The 22,355-nt window shown below is 33.5% G+C and overlaps 1 protein-coding gene across 4 annotated transcripts in view; it reads right to left on the bottom strand.

The window, feature by feature from the left end:
- The window catches only part of LOC149795325 (uncharacterized), a 132,402-nt gene that overhangs the window by 93,848 nt on the left and 16,199 nt on the right, over window positions 1–22,355 (bottom strand). For 2 of the 4 annotated variants that reach the window (XM_089965094.1, XM_089965095.1), the window contains exons 4-7: window positions 14,497–14,714; window positions 11,279–11,387; window positions 7,483–7,584; window positions 1,972–2,288 (exon numbers count right to left, since the gene is read on the bottom strand). In XM_089965094.1, the coding sequence (XP_089821220.1) occupies window positions 1,972–2,288; window positions 7,483–7,584; window positions 11,279–11,387; window positions 14,497–14,714 (746 nt within the window). The remainder of the gene's footprint in view (window positions 1–1,971; window positions 2,289–7,482; window positions 7,585–11,278; window positions 11,388–14,496; window positions 14,715–22,355) is intronic. The other 2 variants (XM_089965096.1, XM_089965098.1) reach the window with 1 other exon arrangement.

Genomic DNA, 22,355 nt, shown 5'->3' with positions numbered 1-22,355 from the left:
AAACTTTTATATATCCCTCGTTATATCATCAAAAATGGTAGATAGGACCTACACATTTTTAATCAACATCATGAAATTGTCAACTTTTAAAAAGAAGTCATAAATTTCATTTACATTTTCTTGTCAAACAAACATTCTCAGTATACTATAAATAGCAATATTCAAAATAATTTCGATCAAAGAAAATATCACGCCTACTGGAGGCAGTACTGTAATAAATAAATAAACACCAATTAAATAGGTTTTCTTATCAAGTAAAATTTCTATTTTAGTCCTACTATTAAATTAGGCTTAAGTATAATGATCATAATTGCAATTTGCCCTCTTGTATTTAAACATAAAATTTGTCAATCTACAGCTATGTCCGTGAACATTTCCCTGAGAATGTAATTAAGTGCCAACCATGTTTTTTTATCTGACTTGCAGAAGTATGTGTTGTCTTGCTGCACTGAATTAAAAGCTGAGCTCCTTTGTGTTAAAATGTCAATTGCCTCTTTTGTATCAAATAAAAGATGTGGAATAAAAGAAATGTTACAAGGCCGTGGTCATATGTTGGGTGAACTCATATCAATCAATCGAACACGAAATATTAGTGTGTACTTGATATAATTAGACCACCTTAAAGTAAACTACTCTAACATAAATGAGATCAAAGATAGCAAGGCCACCAAGCCAAATGAATACTTCATGAAATAAAGAGCTTTATTTCACAGATAACGTTCATTTTGGAGAAACGGGTTTCAGAAAAATCCTGATTTGGCACTTAGAAATATCCTCAAAGATGAGAAGTTTCACTATTACTTGCAGTGAAATTACCAAATTTCACAGCGATCCATAGAAAAATGCAGGACAGATGCAGGACAAAAGGGCAATAACTCCAACAATAATGGTAGGAGTCATGTGGGGGCGCTCACCAGTTAGTATGCACTTTTGAGAGTTAGGTATGTAAGGTGAAGTTGTTTGCATTTGAAACATGCACAGTGCAGAGAATACTGGCATACCTATATGCTACTTCAATATAATGTGACTGACATTTCTTTGGATATTACTTATGGAAATTGTACATGATCTAAGCACACAGCTAACTAAAATGACTGCTCCCTTATGCTAAAAAAATCACCCTGAATTAATCTAAAATACACTATCTTTAGCAGCTATTAAAATATGGAAAATTAATTTTGCCAAACTAGACAATCCTAGCTTCTGGAAGTTCAATGGATGAATAAACAAATATATAAACTGTAAAAAAAAGTTTTTGACTCTGTTTTTTACAATTTATCTTTGAAGTCCAGGAAGTGAAAATGACCAAGTGGAACCTGCAGTTTTTGAAAGGTGCACATCTGGAGTAAGGCCAAGCTGTATACTCTATAATCTATATTACATCCATCAATGATACGCCAAAATAAAGAGAATTAAAGGTTCTTTGAACAATACCTAAGTTATACAAGGTCTTTTTTAAATAGCCAGTAAAACCAGTGAGGAAAACCAGCAAATAAAGGTCAAATAGACATGGTTTTCAAAACTCCTTTACAAACATGTTGATATATCAGTGGTCAGATCTACACCCTTTACATTCAGAGCCAATTAAATATTGCATAAAGTGTTTGAGTCAAAATCCCAACTTAATACCAACAATGACCAGTGTACAAGAGAGTAGTGAAAACAAGATTTGATTTTGTTTTGGTCACTATGGTACTATGTCAGAAGTGAGATGAGCACCATTTTCATAAAGAACCAGCTACATACTGCTATAAAAGTGTCTTAGTTAAACACCATGTTGGTATGACCATCCACTAAATAGAAGTAGCCATATAAAAAAATTTCAAGATGGCCATCAAGGCAGCCATTTTGGAGGTTGGATCAGCATCATTTTAACATAGGACTATATATTTCAAGAATGAAGTGCTTCTTTTTAAACTTGTTCTAAATGAAAGCTGTTATACAGAAAAAGTAACAAATGTATCCATGTACCCTCTGTGTTGGTCTGTTGAGTGAATACAAGGTGATTGCTGCAACCATGCGAATTTTGTCCTCTGCATCATCAAGAAGGCACTCAATTGCAACAACTAATCGTTCTGGAACATGTTCTGGCTCAATGGCTTCTTTTCCCATGTAATCCAGTTGTATTCCCTGACTGGGGGGTGGTCTATACTCTGCTGCTTTTGCTGCTGTGGCGATGGCTTTTAGTCGAACATGGGGCTGAATGTCTGCCATGTCCCTGATTAGATCATCAGGATTACTATCTGCATATTGTCCTGTCAGGTGCCATTTTGTTCTCCACTCATCAACTGTTAATGACAGGTCATTATAGACAATTATCACATTACTGTTTACACTAAAACAAATTAAACATCAGACAGATGTGGTAATAGTGAATTACAAAAATATTCCTAACATGAACCAATAAGAAATTACTAAAATATATGTTTAATCTTGTAAGGTATGTAGTTATCTACAATTTATGAAATAATCTAAATGATAATAGTAGACATTACATGAAGCTATTTAAAGAAATGAGATTTGTATTTGTGAATTGCATATGCCCCCACAGCAGATAAAAAATATCAACAAAATTTAAACATTTAGAAAAATCTAAAATATACATAAAAATCTAACTAGATCAACATAAGAAAACACGCATATCCAATTTCATTTCTAACTCAAGTCTTTTTTCATATTTGTGCTAACAAGATTTTGGTCAAAAAGGTCTAAGAAATAAATTTCATCTTATGTGGCTTTTGTTTAATTGTGCTAATGAGGTATGTGTCAAAATTGTATAAAATTCTTGAATGGCCTGAAAATCTAATTAGATTATCTATTTTTGTGTGAACTGAGTGGTTTTTTTGCAATCTTGTTAACATGTTTTTCAGGCAGACAGACAAAAGGATAGATGGGACACAATTAAGATATGCCTGCCACAAGCAATGGAAACAATTTACAAAATAAAATGTGTGAGAACTTTCAACAAAATATACGGTAATGAATATACATAATAATAAAAAAAGAGGAATTTTATTAGTTTTTAACTCAAAATACTTGCTGATAATTGTATCCACCATCATTAAATTAATTCAATTCATGAACAGAAGACTTCCTGAATAGATGGTACAACTGTGTCCCCTCCCAATATTAAAATATAAATAATGTTAATATCACAAAGGCAACCCTTAGGTCTTTATACAAATAATCAGTAAAATAAAACAAGGAAGGAAAAGAAAGTCATGTACATGTCTGTAGAGAGAAATAGCAAGAAGCTGCTCTTCTAATGGATGCAAAAGGTTGTATAAAAATATGTAAAGTTAATAACATTTGTTTGACCCCAATATAATTATATGAACAATTTCATAAATCTGTAGGTCTTAATAATCAAAATAAAAAGTTGCCAATAATTTGCATAGAGAAATAATTTGATCTTTATAAAAATAAAAGCACATGCATGCATATATATATTGCAGAAAATAACTGTGAAAAATACACTCAAGAACATGCAAAATTTCATTAACAGCAAGTTTAGCACAAATTCTGCTTATGATATATAACTTCAAAAGAATACGTCTGCCCAAGATTCAATCATTTTGACAAACAAATGAATGCTATTGCTAACTACTGGTATTGTAGCATTTGAAATAGAACCCACAAAAGTCCTTTAATTTACGGGTTGTTTTCATATATTTTATGTTTAAGAAGAATTATTAAAACTTGAAGATAGAGGTTGATACACTGATGGACTTATTTCAACTTTAACACAATAACATAGCCTAAGAGTCCACATTTAGGAACTATTATTGTAATTACATGTTGTATAAATTGTTATTTGGAACTATTATTGTAATTACATGTTGTATAAACTGTTATTTAGCAACTATTATTTTAATTAATTAATTAACTTGTTTTTTAGATGAAAATGCATAATGTATTTGGCAGGGAATTTTCTACTGCATTAAAGAATTTCTCCTTCTAAAGTATTGCTATAGCTCAAACTGTGAGATGAGTCACTACTAAGTGTTCATCTCTCTGGTTCCATCAGATTGTGAAATCTGTCAGACCCTGATTTATAATATGGTGTTATAACCACTTCAATATTGTGAAATCTGTTAGACCCTGATTTATGATTAGAGGTGAAATGATACACCTGTGCTGCATATCAAAATGATTCATGACACAAAGCCTACAGTACAATACATTATTGATATACACATTAACTTGATGGTCTTTCCATCTTTAGAAGGTCTGTCAGTGGTAGGTGGTGCCCTTTTATGTGATTTACTGGTTGTATTTCCAGTATGCAGATTACAGACAGAGACATACTTAGTATCAATTCATATGCCATTCTAATCCATGACAAGATAACAAAAATATTTTTAAACAGACTATCTGTTTAGTTATCAGTGAAATTTTAGACCTTTTTAAGGCTGGTTCATTGTATCAATGCAGGACTTTGGTCTCCATGCCCTTTGTTTTTCATGGCATGAATGCTTTAAAAACATCTTATTACCAGTTCTTGTCTCACTTAAACTTAGAAGATATTATGATATTATCGTCAAAACAAGAAATAATGCACTTTCCTCATGCAAAGAAAATCTCCTCTAGAACAAGTATGGACATGGGAGTGGGGATAAATAAAAACAAAATCTATCACATTGTCCTTCCTGCAGATGCAAACAAAGCTGGTGTGGCCACAGGTAATTATTTTTGTTAGTGAAGAAGGAAAACTATTGACAACATTCACTCACCATTCTATTTTTTAAAAATGTATGCAATGTAACAAATTAGTGCAGTTTAAAATCTGCCCCTCTCTGCCAACTCTGCTAATTTTATTTATCCTGTTAACACATAGTCACTGATTCTCCGTATAAAAAAAACATTCCAGCTTTCTTCCCCATGTATGATTTATGCAAAGATGCTGCCAAGAGTTTATCTCAAGGTTGTAGCTCTCCCATTGTCACCAAAATCAAGGGGGAGATGGGGGAAAAAGGAGGGGGAGGAGGAATAGGCCACAGTTCCAGTTCCACATGTACCAAACACTTCAATATCCATCTCTCTTTATTTCTGCTCCACTCTGTTAGAACTCTACTAAAATCAAATTTTTCAAAAGATGTCACCTCTAGTTATATAAGCGTTCTTCTGTGATTGTTTCTGAGTGTACTCTGTTCCTTATCTGTGTATGAATATTGTTCTGTGCTTCTGTCTGAAGGGGCAAGTATACTTCTAGCTTAGTCAGCTTGAATAAGTTAGGAAACTGTTCTTTATGGTTATTATGTACAATTTTCCAAAGCTGAAAGGCATTATCTTTTGGATACTTTTGCTCCAAAGTAAGATTTTTCACACAGATGCTATCCAAAGTTTCACATTCTTGAATCAGTACTTTACTGACTACTGTGCCAAATTTCTTATCTGTTCCATAATGTTGTATTAGGGTTTTTAAGTCCACCAGTGCCATAATCTGCTTGTTCAGACAGGTATTTTGATTAAATAGATATCTCTACTTATTACTTGCATTGTTTTAATTCTTATTTATTCAGTTTATCTCAACCCTTATATGGTTTTATAGCACATAATCCTGCAGGGCCAAATTGTTTGAGAAAAGAAATGAAAATTGCATTTTACTTTTAAATTGTCTATATTTTAATTAGGCTCAGAATTCTGGCTTTTCTGTAATTAATTTTGTAATTAATTTCAAAATACTGCTAAGTGGAGGATAATGACTTGCATGCCATATATTTTTGTCCATACAGCATGTACGTCAAACTTGCATCTGACTCCATTTTCAAGCTCAAGGTCACTGACTGGTATCTCTGTTAACACTTTCCAGCTCCAATAGCCTGTTATAGGTACTTCATACCTTTAAAATTATTGTCATCATCACTATCATCTGCCAGCATTTGACAAACAAAAAATCATCATCTGAAGATGAACCACACTGGGAATGAATCACTTTTGGTTTATTTAGGTAAGCTATATTTTAACTAGCATTTGTAAAACTTCTCTTATGCAATATTCAAACTACAACATAATGCTTGTTCTAGGGCACAATCTGACAATCAAATTTAGCTTAACAACTATTCATGTAAAGCTTATGAAGCCAGGTGTGTAAACAGTTGCCTACCAGAAAAACAGATGCTACAATAACTCTACTGGTGTGACAAGCACTTTATGAGAGAATAGTTAAATAAACATTTGTACACTGCATCAAGTACATATTCATATGCACAACTTTCAACTAATTTGTAGGAGTTCTCATGCATCAATGCTCTCCAAGTGTGCAAATCCATACAAATTTTGCATGATTTGCAGAACTATGCACTTTAGCAGCATCTCTGTTCAAGTAATTTGCAGATCAATTAATGACCACTTTTGCGTGAAGTTTCTCTGTTGCTTAGCCAATACTTCCTGTATGTCATGCTGGGAGTAAGGTAGCTTAAGTTCTGATTGGTGGTTATTATTTACCCAGGACTGGAACAAAAGATGACCACCAATGAGAATTTAATGTCACATATTTCACTGCATGACACACCAGTAGTGTAACTTTCAAATTCAATAAAAGTAGGTAAGATGCAAATCAATATAAAAACTTCACGTAAAAGTGATTAATAAATGATAAGTAAAGTACTTTATTATATACATGGAATGCATCTGGAATGTCTCCTTTATGCTGAACATGTTGCTGGGATAAGATAATTAGCATGGAAGTGGTGAGGGGGTGGTGGATTATGTACCACATCACATTGTGCTAATTTGTAGGAAGTGAGTGAGTGTCTTTTTCATTTTTACTAACAAAAATGTGCCTGAAACAGCTGTCTCAGATGAATTCTCAACATAAAGAATAACAAGGCAAATGACTAACAGTTATTGATGACTGATGAATACTTAACTAATCTGCATACAGTAAGTATCATTTTGTATAGATTTTCCACTTCTTGTATCAATATATGTGTATCAGTACAGCAAAAGTATTGAAGCATAGAAATATGTATGAATCATTTCACCCCTATTTATGATACAGTGTTATTTATATTTATGATAAAGAGTTATTTATATTTATGATGCAGTGTTATTTATATTTATGATACAGTGTTATTTATGTTTATGATACAGTGTTATTTATATTTATGATACAGTGTTATTTATGTTTATGATACAGTGTTATTTATATTTATGATACAGTGTTATTTATATTTGTTAGTGTTATTTATATTTATGATAGTGTTATTTATATTTATGATACAGTGTTATTTATATATATATGATACAGTGTTATTTATATTTTTGATACAGTGTTATTTATATATATGATACAGTGTTATTTATTTTTATGATACAGTGTTATGACCATTTATATATGGTGCTATTAATTATTTTTCAAAACTGCATTCATTTGTTTTTCAGCCTCTGAATAACATATAGTATCACAAAAAAAATCAAATGAAACAATTCCGCATAAAATTCAATATAAAACCAAACAAGCCAGAACAGATAACAAACAGATTGTTTTTTGTTGTAGTTTCTCCTTCTCTGCAATGGTGATTAAATTTAGCACATTTGAAACTCGTCTGCTGTAAGATCGACCCGCTGTGGATTTCACATCTGTGCCAAATGGCAAGTAAAATAAAGGTTTAAAAATAAAACATGAACATGGATGTATTTCAGTGAGATTTTAAATACATTTGAATGAAATTCATATAAAACATTACACACACTTTCTTTTAAAATGTCTGTAGAACTATAGAGTAAGGTCATCTCAACCATTAGAATGCTGCCAGAAAACAGTAAGCCCATCTCAACCATTACAATGCTGCCAGAAAACAGTAAGGTCATCTCAATCGTTAGAATGCTGCCAGAAAAACAGTAAGCCCATCTCAACCATTACAATGCTGCCAGAAAACAGTATGGTCATCTCTTACAATGCTGCCAGAAAACAGTAAGCTTATCTCAACCATTAGAATGCTGCCAGAAAACAGTAAGCCCATCTCAACCATTACAATGCTGCCAGAAAACAGTAAGCCCATCTCAACCATTACAATGCTGCCAGAAAACAGTAAGCCTATCTCAACCATTAGAATGCTGCCAGAAAACAGTATGGTCATCTCAACCGTTACAATGCTGCCAGAAAACAGTAAGCCCATCTCAACCATTAGAATGCTGCCAGAAAAACAGTAAGCCTATCTCAACCATTAGAATGCTGCCAGAAAAACAGTAAGCCTATCTCAACCATTACAATGCTGCCAGAAAACAGTAAGCCTATCTCAACCATTACAATGCTGCCAGAAAACAGTAAGCCTATCTCAACCATTACAATGCTGCCAGAAAAACAGTAAGCCTATCTCAACCATTAGAATGCTGTCAGAAAACAGTAAGCTTATTTCAACCATTAGAATGCTGCCAGAAAACAGTAAGCCCATCTCAACCATTACAGTGCTGCCAGAAAACAGTAAGCCCATCTCAACCATTACAATGCTGCCAGAAAACAGTAAACCCATTTCAACCATTACAATGCTGCCAGAAAACATTAAACCCATTTCAACCATTACAATGCTGCCAGAAAGAAAGGTAATGAAACTAATTCTCAAAACAACAGGTCATTACATGTATTCCACAAGAAGGTAAACCTATATTCTATATATTGAAATTGCCTATTCACCTATAGCAGACCAAATTAAAAACTATTACCAAAAATACTGAAATTCAATCAAGTTTTATAAAAGGTAGATTTACTAGAGATTGTACATGTCTTTTGATTTGACTAAAAAAATAGAAGAGAAAAATATTCCAGCAATGTAAGTTCTATTTGACATTGACAAAGGTTTTTATTTGAAAGAATTGATTGCAGAATCTATGAAAATGTTAGTTTATCAATTAAATAGTTAAAAAAAACCTTTAAATTAAGACATAAATGCTGCCAAAATAACAGAGGACATCTCAATCATTACTATGCTGCCAGAAAACAGTAAGGACATCTCAATCATTACTATGCTGCCAGAAAACAGTAAGGACATCTCAATCATTACTATGCTGCCAGAAAACAGTAAGGACATCTCAATCATTACTATGCTGCCAGAAAACAGTAAGGACATCTCAATCATTACTATGCTGCCAGAAAACAGTAAGGACATCTCAATCATTACTATGCTGCCAGAAAAGCAGTATGATCATCTCAATCATTATTATGCTGCCAGAAAAGCAGTATGATCATCTCAATCATTACTATGCTGCCAGAAAACAGTAAGGACATCTCAGTCATTACTATGCTCCCAGAAAACAGTAAGGACATCTCAATCATTACTATGCTGCCAGAAAACAGTAAGGACATCTCAATCATTACTATGCTGCCAGAAAACAGTAAGGACATCTCAATCATTACTATGTTGCCAGAAAAGCAGTATGATCATCTCAATCATTACTATGCTGCCAGAAAACAATAAGGACATCTCAATCATTACTATGCTGCCAGAAAACAGTAAGGACATCTCAATCATTACTATGCTGCCAGAAAACAGTAAGGACATCTCAATCATTACTATGCTGTCAGAAAACAGCAAGGACATCTCAATCATTACTATGCTGCCAGAAAACAGTAAGGACATCTCAATCATTACTATGCTGCCAGAAAAGCAGTATGATCATCTCAATCATTACTATGCTGCCAGAAAACAGTAAGGACATCTCAATCATTACTATGTTGCCAGAAAAGCAGTATGATCATCTCAATCATTACTATGCTGCCAGAAAACAGTAAGGACATCTCAATCATTACTATGCTGCCAGAAAACAGTAAGGACATCTCAATCATTACTATGCTGCCAGAAAACAGTAAGGACATCTCAATCATTACTATGCTGCCAGAAAAGCAGTATGATCATCTCAATCATTACTATGCTGCCAGAAAACAGTAAGGACATCTCAATCATTACTATGTTGCCAGAAAAGCAGTATGATCATCTCAATCATTACTATGCTGCCAGAAAACAGTAAGGACATCTCAATCATTACTATGCTGCCAGAAAACAGTAAGGACATCTCAATCATTACTATGCTGCCAGAAAACAGTAAGGACATCTCAATCATTACTATGCTGCCAGAAAACAGTAAGGACATCTCAATCATTACTATGCTGCCAGAAAACAGTAAGGACATCTCAATCATTACTATGCTGCCAGAAAAGGAGTATGATCATCTCAATCATTACTATGCTGCCAGAAAACAGTAAGGACATCTCAATCATTACTATGTTGCCAGAAAAACAGTAATCCCATCTCAATCATTACTATGCTGCAAGAAAACAGTAATCCCATCTCCATTATTGCTATGCTGCCAGAAAAACAGTATAATCATCTCAATCATTATTATGCTGCCAGAAAACAGTAACCCCATCTCAATCATTACTATGCTGCCAGAAAACAGAAGACCCATCTCAATCATTATAATGCTGCCTGAAAAACAGTATGCTCATCTCAGTCATTACTATGCTGCCAGAAAACAATAATCCCATCTCAGTCTTTACTATGCTGCCAGAAAACAAAAATCCCATCTCAATTATTACTGTGCTGCCAGAAAACAATAATCCCATCTCAATCATTACATTGCTGCCAGAAAAAACAGTATGATCATCTCAATCAACTGAATGCTGCCAGAAAACAGTAAGGTCATCTGAATCATTAAAATGGGGGCACTCACCAGTTATTACAGTTTTGAGAGAGTGACTTAGGCAAGTGTGACCTACTTTTTAAAGATGTAAATATAAATTGACATAATAAATGTAATTAAAATTTGATGGGCATGCAGTATTAAAAGGAAAATAAGTCACATGCTAAAACTTTATACTACATGTTACATGAAAATTAACTCATTTTGATCTAATTTTGCCACTGGTAAGTATCACTTCAGAAAATGAATGTACCAGTTAAGATTCGTTATCATACAAGCAGCAACAGATCTGTAGAAATGGTACACACTTTATGCCAATAGCAACAATGAAGAAGACAAAAATCCCCTTCAGAAAATAATACTGTATATACTCACTTATAAGACAAGTTCAACAGCAAACTGCACACCACCAGATCTGCTGTCGCATAATGCACTGGCAGATCTGGGTCTCTCCAATTTGTTTTGAAGCAATCAGTAGAATAAACAACATAGACCCTGAACTGCATATGCATTAAGCCTTGGCAGATCCGAATCTTTCATGTTTGTGGTTTGACTTGACTTATAAGCAGGTTAATACAGTACCCATATCTGGCTTTCACTCTATAGACAAGAAGAAAAATATTTGGTAAATACTGACTGATTTGCATGAGAGACTGGTTTGATTTGGCAGTCTTCCTTGCTCTGGGATCAGCAGACTTTTGGAACTCTTTGTCAGGTTGCATATGTTGTATTATATCTGCTGTGTCCTGTGAGACAAAAGGTTAAAGGTCAATTACACAAAGGCATATGTGGTTCATTATAGCCATCAATTATTCAAACATGGAGAAAACCAGACATCAATACACTGGAAATTCTGTCATGTAAGAAAATATGTGAGAATCATGTGAAATAGTTGGAAGAAATAAAATACAATGGAAACAGTTGTATATTTTGGAAATACAAGAATGAATGTGTTCAAGAGATATTGTTAACATGAAAAACATTAATGGAAACTATTTGTGGTAAACAGGAAATACATCTTCAAATAAACCATAAACCGTATATATTAATGTGTAAGTCGAGTCCAACTACAAACAACACAGACCCTGATCTGCCATTGCATAATTAGAGTCAATGTTCATTGTTCTACTGATTACTTCTAACAAACTGAGGAGAATCAGAATTGCTAGTACATTATGCAACAGCAGATCTGGATGTCTGCAATCTGCAGTCAGGCTCATCTTATAAGCGAGTATATACAGGAGTCAGTTATCAAATTAGTTGTTGATTGGTGTACCATATTTCAATTACTGAGGCATAATCACTTGTGTTTGAGTTACTCCTAACAAACTGTGGAGAACCAGAACTGCTAGTGCATTATGCAACAGCAGATCCATATGCAATTTTAAACAGAATGATTTTAAACAATGCTGTGTTTTGGCACATCTAACCAAAAATGTAGTTCATGGAGTTACTATATGGAATCATTTGAAGCAGGGGTGTGTTTTGGCACTTGTGACCAGAAATGTGGTGCTTAGTTGCCACACACAGATATTTTCATAACCTATGTTCAACTGAAGTCTTGACATGAATCTGTTTCTTCCCTTCACAACAAAGGTCAGCAATACAATCAAGTAACAATATAAGGTGAATCAATTTTCTTGTCACAGTGCCAAAACACAGCTTAGGTTGATCTTTGGCACCAACTTTTAAAGTAGCTTTTATAGACAGTGGTTTAAATATCACTGTTTACCATCTTTCCCATTCTCTGTTTCCTGCACACCTGATTGTTGAGAAACAACTGAAATCATTGTGCTTAAAAGTATTTTCTAAAAAGACAAAAGAAATAAATTTGCATAACTTAACCATGATGGACAGCTGGACAGTGGGTATACAAAGTAACACATATACCTCTTCCAAACTCAAAATAGCTTCTAAAATTTAAAATCCAATCCCTGAAAAATACTGTTAGTGAAGTTAAATCTGACCCATTCACTAAACTGGATTTGTTAAAATTTAATAACAGCAGCAGACATGTAAAATCAATCAACATCCAGTAAAGAATCAGTTATCACAATGCCATATGGACCATATCTTGCATTCAACCATAATTTTAGTCTGCAACAAACTCATGCTAATATATTGCCTGTAATTTTTGAGCCTATGTTTTTTTGTACATAATATTTTGTAAATCTGATGAAAGTTATAATTATTTTTTTCTACCAAATATTGCTCAACACCCCTAAATTAGATAAGAGGAAAAAAAATGCTAACAAAGAGAAATTCCTATTTTGCAGGAATTAAAGTTATGACATCTGATTCATGGTGGCAACTGTGATCATAGCTATCACAACTCAACAATTCTGACATATGGCTCACAGTGATAACTAGGATCATGGCAATCAGGTCACAAAAAATCTGACATATACTGTAGTTCACAGTTATTACTGAGATCAGAGCCATATGGTACAAGAATTATGACATCTGGCTCACAGTGATAACTGGGATCATGGCCATCAGGTCAAAAAAATCTGACATAGCTCACAGTTATTGTTATTGTTGTTGTTGTTGTTGTGGGCTTTAATGCCATTTTTTCAGCACACGATAGGCTATACATGGCGGCCAGTATTAATGGTGGAGGAAGAACCCGGGAAATACCCCAGAAAGAACCACCGGCCCACAGGAAGCTGCTGGCAAGCTTTCTCATATACACACATTGGCTGAATCCGAGACTCGAACCCACGCAGACAGAAGTGAGATGGCAGTGATCCGTAATGGAGAGCGCTTTAGACCACTCAGCCACTCGGGGCCCCTGAGCTCACAGTTATAACTGAGATCACAGCCATATGGTACAAGAATTCTGACATCTGGCTCACAGTGATAACTGAGATCATGGCCATCAGGTCACAAAAAATCTGACATATAGCTCACAGTTTTAACTGAGATCACTGCCATATGGTACAAGAACTCTGACATCTGGCTCACAGTGATAACTGGGATCATGGCCATCAGATCACAAAAAATCTGACATAGCTCACAGTTTTAACTGAGATCACTGCCATATGGTACAAGAACTCTGACATCTGGCTCACAGTGATAACTGAGATCATGGCCATCAGGTCACAAAAATCTGACATGTTGTTGTTGTTCTGGGGTTTAATGCCATTTTTCAGCACATGATAGGCTATACATGGCGGCCAGTTTTAATGGTGGAGGAACAACCCGGGAAAACCCCGGAAAGAACCACCGACCCACAAGAAGCTACTGGCAAGCTTTCTCACATACCCACATTGGCTGAATCCGAGACTCGAACCGCCACAGACAGAGGTGAGATGGCAGTGATCCGTAATGGAGAGCGCTTTAGACCACTCGGCCACTCGGGGCCCCTGAGCTCACAGTTATAACTGAGATCATAGCCATATGGTACAAGAATTCTGACATCTGGCTCACAGTGATAACTGGGATCATGGCCATCAGGTCACAAAAAATCTGACATCTGGCTCACAGTTGTAAATGAGATCACAGCCCTATGGTACAAGAGTTCTAACATCTGGCTCACAATAAAACAAGAAACATCAAAGACTGGCCACTTTATCATGCCATAAGTAAAAGATAATTATGACAAAAAATAGGTAGACTATTTCTTTCTTTAAGGCATAACACGTTCTACTAATGGACCACAACAGGCTTTGTACCTTTTGTTATTAACTATTATGGTGTCAGCAAATACAACAAAATATGATGTCAAACTCAAGAATAGAATTCTATTTTAAAATTTAAATTATGTATTTTGTTAATAGCAAATTTAGGATTCACTACATAAAAAAAAGCTCTACCAATGTAGACTAAAAATCCAAAGCTTAAAATTTGACTAACATCTACTGGCTCAGGAAGTCCTTTCCAACGTTTATGGCCTCTTTCATATTTCTTTATTTGTTTTATGTCGGCTTTTCTCTCCTTTTCTTCATCTGTTTCTGGATACCATTCCTGGGGTTCAGGAGGAAATGTGGACTGAAACTGCTTTTTGTACTTATTGTTAGTTTCCATCAAAATTTTTGTTCTATCCCCAAAAGGCTGAAGGTGTTGTTGAGTCCCTGAAAAAATTGATAAACCATAATATTTGCATTTCATAATTCAATAATTCTGGGTTGATATAAGGGCTATTCCATTTAAACATGCACATGCAGATATAAGGGCTGTTCTGCTTAAACATACACATATTAGCAACGATGTTATAAGGGCTATTCCATTGAAACATGCATGTACAGGGATGGATGCCAAAGGCCTACACATATTAGCAACGATGTTATAAGGGCTATTCCACTGAAACATGCATGTACAGGGATGGATGTCAAAGGCCTACACATATTAGCAATGATGTTATAAGGGCTATTCCACAGAAACATGCATGTACAGGGATGGATGTCAAAGGCCTACACATATTAGCAACGATGTTATAAGGGCTATTCCACTGAAACATGCATGTACAGGGATGGATGTCAAAGGCCTACACATATTAGCAATGATGTTATAAGGGCTATTCCATAGAAACATGCATGTACAGGGATGGATGTCAAAGGGCTACACATATCAGCAACGATGTTATAAGGGCTATTCCATTTAAACATGCATGTACAGGGATGGATGTCAAAGGGCTACACATATTAGCAACGATGTCATAAGAGCTATTCCACTGAAACATGCATGTACAGGGATGGATGTCAAAGGGGCTACACATATTAGCAATGATGTTATAAGGGCTATTCCACTGAAACATGCATGTACAGATAAAGATGTTATCAAGGCTATTCCACTGAAATATGCATGTACATATAAGGATGTTATCAGGGCTATTCCACTGAAACATGCATGTACAGGGATGGATGTCAAAGGGCTATACATATTAGCAATGATGTTATAAGGGCTATTCTATTGAAACATGCATGTACAGGGTGGATGTCATAAAGGCTACACATATCAGGAATGTTGTATAAGGGCTATTTCACTGAAACATGCATGTACAGATAAGGATGTTATAAGGGCTATTCCACTGAAACATGCATGTACAGGGATGGGCGTTATATGGGCTATTCCGTTTAAACATGCATGTATAGATGGGATGTTATAAGGCCTATTCTGTTTAAATATATGCATATATAGAGTGATATTATAAAGGCTATTCTGTATAAATCTTTTTGTATAGGGAAGGCTGTTAAGGGCTATTCATTTTAAACATGCATGTTTTCGGAAGGATGTTAAAGGTGATATTCCATTTAAACATGTGTATAGAGATGGATGTTATAAGTACTATTTCATTTAAACATGAAAGTACAGATGGGATGATAAAAGGGCTATTCTGTTTAATCATACATGCATAGAGAAAAATGTTAGAAGGGCTATTCCATTAAAACCAAGGACAAGATGTTATAAGGGCTATGTTATAAGGGCTATTTCATTTAAACATGAAAGTATAGATGGGATGATAAAAGGGCTATTCTGTTTAATCATACATACATAGAGAAGGATGTTAGAAGGGCTATTCCATTAAAACCAAGGACAAGATGTTATAAGGGCTATGTTATAAGGGCTATTTCATTTAAACATACCTGTATAGAGAAGGACATTATAAGAGCTATTCCATTTCAGCATACATGTACAGAAAAGGATGTTATAAAGGTTATTCCATTTAAATATGCATGAATAGGGAGGCATGTTATATGGGCTATTCCATTTAAACATGCATGTAAAGAGAAGTTTGTTAAGATGACTATTCCAGTTAAACAAAACATGTACAGAGAAGGATGTTATAAGGGCTACTCCAATTAAACATGCATGTATGGGGAAACATATTAAATGGGTTATTCCATTTAAGAATACAAACATAGCGAAGGATGTGATAAGGGCTAATCCTGGCTGAATCTCCACAGAAATTTTAGATGCAAAAATAGGAAAGATATCATCTAAAATCTGTGGGAAATCAATGCAAGATAAAATTAAGTGGAACAAAATTAATAAAATGAATATGTCAAGCCAAACAAGCACACTACAAACAAGCATTGGATGAAAACAGAAATAACTCAAAAGCTATCTGGAGAGTTTTAACAGAGTTTGGTGCAGGGAAATGTAAAAGTAAAGCTGAAATTTTATCTATCAATCATGAGGGCATTTATACTGATAATTCAACTGATATCACAAATATATTTCATGATTTTTGTTCAAATTACTGAAAAACTTAAGGAACCCAAAACCGAAACTTCATATGATCATCTGGAACTCAAACCTTTTTGTGATAAAAAAAATCACTAATGACATAAAATTTTAAATTCATGAAATAAATCCTGAATTTGTGTTGAAATATATTCAAAACAGGAATCATTGTAAAGCTACAGGACTTGATATGATTGGACCAAGGCTACTAAGGTAGCTGCACCTGCAATTGTAGAGAGTATAGCTTTTATTTGCAATGAAAGTATTAGGTCTAATAAATTTCCACAAACATGGAAAACTGCCAAGATAACACCACTGCATAAAGCTGGAACACAAGATGATGTAAATAACTACAGATCCATCTCTATCCTACCTTGTCTCTCCAAATTACTAGAAATACATATGCATGATTCTTTTCTCAACTATTTGAACACTTATGATCTTATTCATGATAATCAGTCTGGCTTTTGCCAGAATCATTCCTGTGAAACTGCACTTGTATCATTGATTGATAAATCAATGAAAGCATTTAGATAAAGGAGAAATGGTAGGCGCCATTATGATTGATTTTCATAAAGCTTTTGATCTTGTAGACCATGATATTTTGCTTTAAAAACTGAAAATCTGTCCATGCAATGAAAACTCCTAAAACTGGTTTACTTCTTACTTATCTGATATAATGCCAAAACTATCTTTAAAGGGTTAACTTTCTGAAGGTAAAACTATTAATTGTGGAGTACCACAGGGCTCTATCCTCAAACCTCTGTTATTGATTCTTTTTGTCAATGACTTACCTCTTCATATAGGAAATTAAATTTCTTCCACTGACCTCTGTGGAGATGATACTACATGAGTCAGGTAAAACCAAAACTGTACTCAAAATAATTTACAAGACGCTCTTAACAGACTTAAAGTGTGGTGCAAGGAAAATAATGTGATCATAAATAGTGAAAAAATAATAGGCCAACTGTTACAAAAAAATAATACCAAGCTTGGCTAGATAGAGACAAGTTCTATTTGACTATGTGAACCTTAATATGACCTCTCATAATAGAATTCTTGGTGTATTCATAGGCTACAATCTTACTTTGTTCACATTAAACATGTTTCATAATGGGTGAATTCTTATCTCTGGCTGCTGAAGAAAATCAAAACATATATTCCATTTCAGTATAGGGTCATCTTTTATAAATGTTATATTCAGCAATATCCAGACTATTGTATTGTAACTGGATGTAAAACTTCTACCGGTTATTCAAACATAACAAAACTTTTTAAGACTCCAAAAGAGGGCATGTCATTTAATACTAGACCAATGTGTAGACAATGTACAGGACACAATGAATAACATAATTTTAACAATAAATTAAAGAATATTTCTTACAAAGGCCAAGTTTCTGTGTAAAGTGTCCAGAAAAGCCATTCCTGACCACCAAAGCAATATCATTCACCAAATTGATGCTGATCGTACTCCAAATTTAAGGTCTGTTAGAAGTAAAAATCATATTATACCAAGGCCAAAAAAGGAATTGCTTAAAAAGGTTTTCAATATGTGGGTCCACTGGTATGGAACAATATTCCCAGAGACATTAAGCAGGCTCCTAGCATTTCTTCTTTTGATAATTGATGGCTCATAAGCATGAAATCTAAAGACAGTTTAACAGTTCTAGTAATATAAATACTGCATGCTCTTCTGTACTCTTACATCATTTTCATAGTTGAATTTTTTAATAGAAGATAATATTGTATATTTTATATACATGTATGTTTATGTGTCCACAGATGCATGTGCACATGTTCCAGACCTGATCCTTTGAATCTTAGAATTACTTAATTCTTTAGTGTCAAGCCAAATTTATCGTATCGTTTTGTATGTACTATATATATATATATATATATATATATATATATATATATATATATATATATATATATATATATATATATTGAACAAAACAGCTAGAGGACCTAATAGTTCTGTAACTAACATATTTACTGTATATGTTGGGACACCATATTTATTGGGACACCATAAATTAATTTTTACAGTATTTTTCTTGTGCACTGTATGTTCTGGGACACATCGTTTATTAGACTCACTAGTTTATGGGACACCTTTTAAATCATTCAAAAAATACATCAGAAAATGCACTCCAACACAAATTATATTTTAAAAAATATATAAAACTGTGTCCTTTAGATAAAACTCTTAAATCTACTGCAGCAGCATTTCATCAATCAAATCCTTCTCCTGCATGCATATGATCCATCCTTTCAGTGCATCAATATGTGCCATGAAAAATTATCATTAGAAGCAACAAATCTCCTGAAGCAGAAACTGCAAGGACTAAAGTCAGTTGTTTTTTTTTTTAAATCTGCACTACTCATGCTAATTCTCTACTTTTAACACCCACCTTATTAACAGTCTGTCCAGGAATGAGATTAAAGTACACTGGAATTTCATCCAAGTTAATGATCATATTGTCAGCAAATTATCTTCTTCTCTTCTGCCCTTCATGAATTTATCTAATGATTTTATTTTCTCCAGTTTTTCTGGGTGATGCTGGGTCATCAATGTCCGTGTACTAAATTGTGTACTTTAAAAATTCTTCCATTGTTTCATTTTATTTTCAAAATTCCCATGAATACCAGTAAAAAGGAACCAAAGATGGCTTCCCTGTGTCAGCAGACTTAGTATATATAAAAAAATGGTACGCTTTAAAGAATCCTAAGTCAGCTTCCAAGGCTGACTTGCTTTGTAATAAAGTAGCCTTTGTTTTGGATATCTTGTTGGTAAGTAAACAATGAGTTTATTGATCACTGCCAGTTTTATTTATTCAGCACCAGGGCTTCAATTTGCTTGGCATCTGTATTCATAATTAATACAAACAGGCATTGATGTCTGTGGTAAATAGTTTACACAGCAATAACTTGCTTAAATAATACTTTTTATAACCCATGCTAATGAAAACATTATTTGCACTCACAGTGAATGTATTTTCAAACAATGATTTTTATTTGCAAGATACCGTCATATAGTCAACCTGAATATAGTACAATCCTGGTTATTTTTAACCTAACACTGTGTCAATGTGAATCGAAGATGCTTCAAGCAATCAGTTGATATTTTTCTCTCTTGTTTCTGATTTTGTTGGATCCAATTTTCTGTCCGATAACATATTCAAACCTTTAAGTACAACCAAACATAATCTGTTTCTGTATGTTCACATCAGTGAATAATGTGTTGTCTGTTATCTGGCATAAGAAATACACACAAAAGTATGGATGCTCATGATGAAAAAAAAGAGGACTAAATGATAATAATACATGGTTATTTTCTTTCATTTCATTATTAAATAAGCATTTTGTTTATCTGTTTTATTGCAATATGCAGTGGGGGGTGGGGGGGAATAAATTATACACAATTTTTTTTCATTTCTTAGGTCTTGGGACATATGTCCTAGGTGAAAAAAGTTCCACCATAAGTTTTAGGACAAGAAAAAAATTATTGTATCGTGTCCTAATATATATGGTAATTATGCTAATTGAGTTTCTTTCTCTAAAATGTCTTTATTATTATTATCATTATTATTATTTAAACATATGTACATAGATTTAAAAAAAGTTTAAAGGCTATTCCATCTAAACATGCATGTATAGATGGGATGTTATAAGGGCTACTCTGTGGTATATAGAAAGATATTATAACAGCTATTCCATGTAAGCACACATGTATAGGGAAGGAAGTTACTAGAGCTATTTCATTTAAACATATGTATATAGAGAAGGATGAGATATGGGCTATTTCATTTCAACATATATAAAGAACGATGGATGCTATAAGTGCTATTTTATTTAAACATGTATGTATAGATGGTATGATATAAGGGTATTCCATTTAATTGTACATGTAGAGGTTAGGATGTAATCTAAACACACATGTATAGAAAAGAATGTTATAAGGGCTATTCCATTTAAACATACATGTACAAAGAATGACGTTGTAAGGGCAATTCCATTTGAATATAAATGTACAAAGATAGATGCTATGTTGACTACCAGTATTTCATTTAAACACATGTACAGAGGTGGATGTAATAAGGGCTATTCCATTTAAAGATACATATACACAGAAAGATGTTGTAAGGGCAATTTCTTTTAAATATAAATGTACTAGGATTGATGCTGTAGGAGCTATTCCATTTAAAAGTACATGTATAGGATGGGATGTTACAAGGGCAAGTCAATTTAAACATACATATACAGAGAAGGCTGTTCTAACAACTTTTCTATTTAAAGATACATGTGCAGAAAAGGATGTTATAAAAACTATTCCATTTAAATACACATGTATAAGAAAGAATGTTGTAAGGGTCCTTCCATCAAAACAAGCGTATAACGAAATGAGTTTTATCAGGGCTATTTGATTTAAACATATATGTACAGAGTTGGATGTTATAGAGCAATTCAATTTAAATATAAATGTTTTCTAATGTAGACTACACATCAGTAAAGATGACATCCAATATGTATTGTTAGATAACTTCCAATAAGTGACATTGTACGCATACAATTGCCTAAAATATTTTGTTACGTTATGAGATGTTTTCACATTAGAGATGTATCAATATTACATGTACTGTCTTGGAAGTACTTACTTTTGCCAATGTTTTTAAAATGCTTTTGTTGGAAAAGTAAAAGGATAAATGGCAAGTAAAATTGAATAATTTTTTTGCCATGGCCTAACAAATTTTCAAACAAAGTTAAGGCCTGTTTTGTGTTATAATACATATAAGTTTAACAACAAAACAAAAAGAAATGATTATTTAATCTTCATTCTTATTGCATCAAAAAGTAAACAGAAACCAGATATTATAAATGTAAGTTATGTATATATATATATATATATATATATATATATATATATATATATATATATATATATATATATATATATATATATATATATTAGTATGTCTTCAAATGAAAAATTATGTTATATTCAGAACTTCGTCACAGCAAATGGTTCTGTAACATGGAGTATCTGTTCAAATTAAAGAATGTTGTATTAACATTGCCTGTCAAGGTACTTGTCTTAATTGAAGATGTAATAACAAGCTACTTGTCTATAGTGAAGGGTGTTATAAACAAGGTATTCACCTTTCTTATTGGTACATAATGGTATTATCTGTAACATTGTACTGATGAAATTTTGTATAGAGACATGTTAGTAAGAAAGATGTTACAAGGGAAAGCTTGTTTAACTGAAAGAACCAGCAAAAAGAGGATTCTATATCAAGAATCAGGCTATATTTTTACATCAAAATGCATGCACAGAATTGCTAGCTGAGGTATACCAATGTGGCCACATCCATGTACACCTCTCCCTCAATAACTTGCACCCAGATGAATGCCAATCTTGCTTATAATGCAGTCAGGTGTTAATCCACATTTTTTCTTTAAAATACTAAAAGATCTGGCCCCTATTCATGGAACATGAAGAAAATTGTGATCAAAATTGGTAAATG

Source organism: Sinohyriopsis cumingii, chromosome 7 (assembly GCF_028554795.1).
Source record: "Sinohyriopsis cumingii isolate HCF-2022 chromosome 7, ASM2855479v2, whole genome shotgun sequence".
Lineage (NCBI taxonomy): Eukaryota > Metazoa > Mollusca > Bivalvia > Unionida > Unionidae > Sinohyriopsis > Sinohyriopsis cumingii.
Note: the sequence above shows the minus strand (reverse complement) of the source record. Positions and strands in the feature narration are given on the sequence as shown.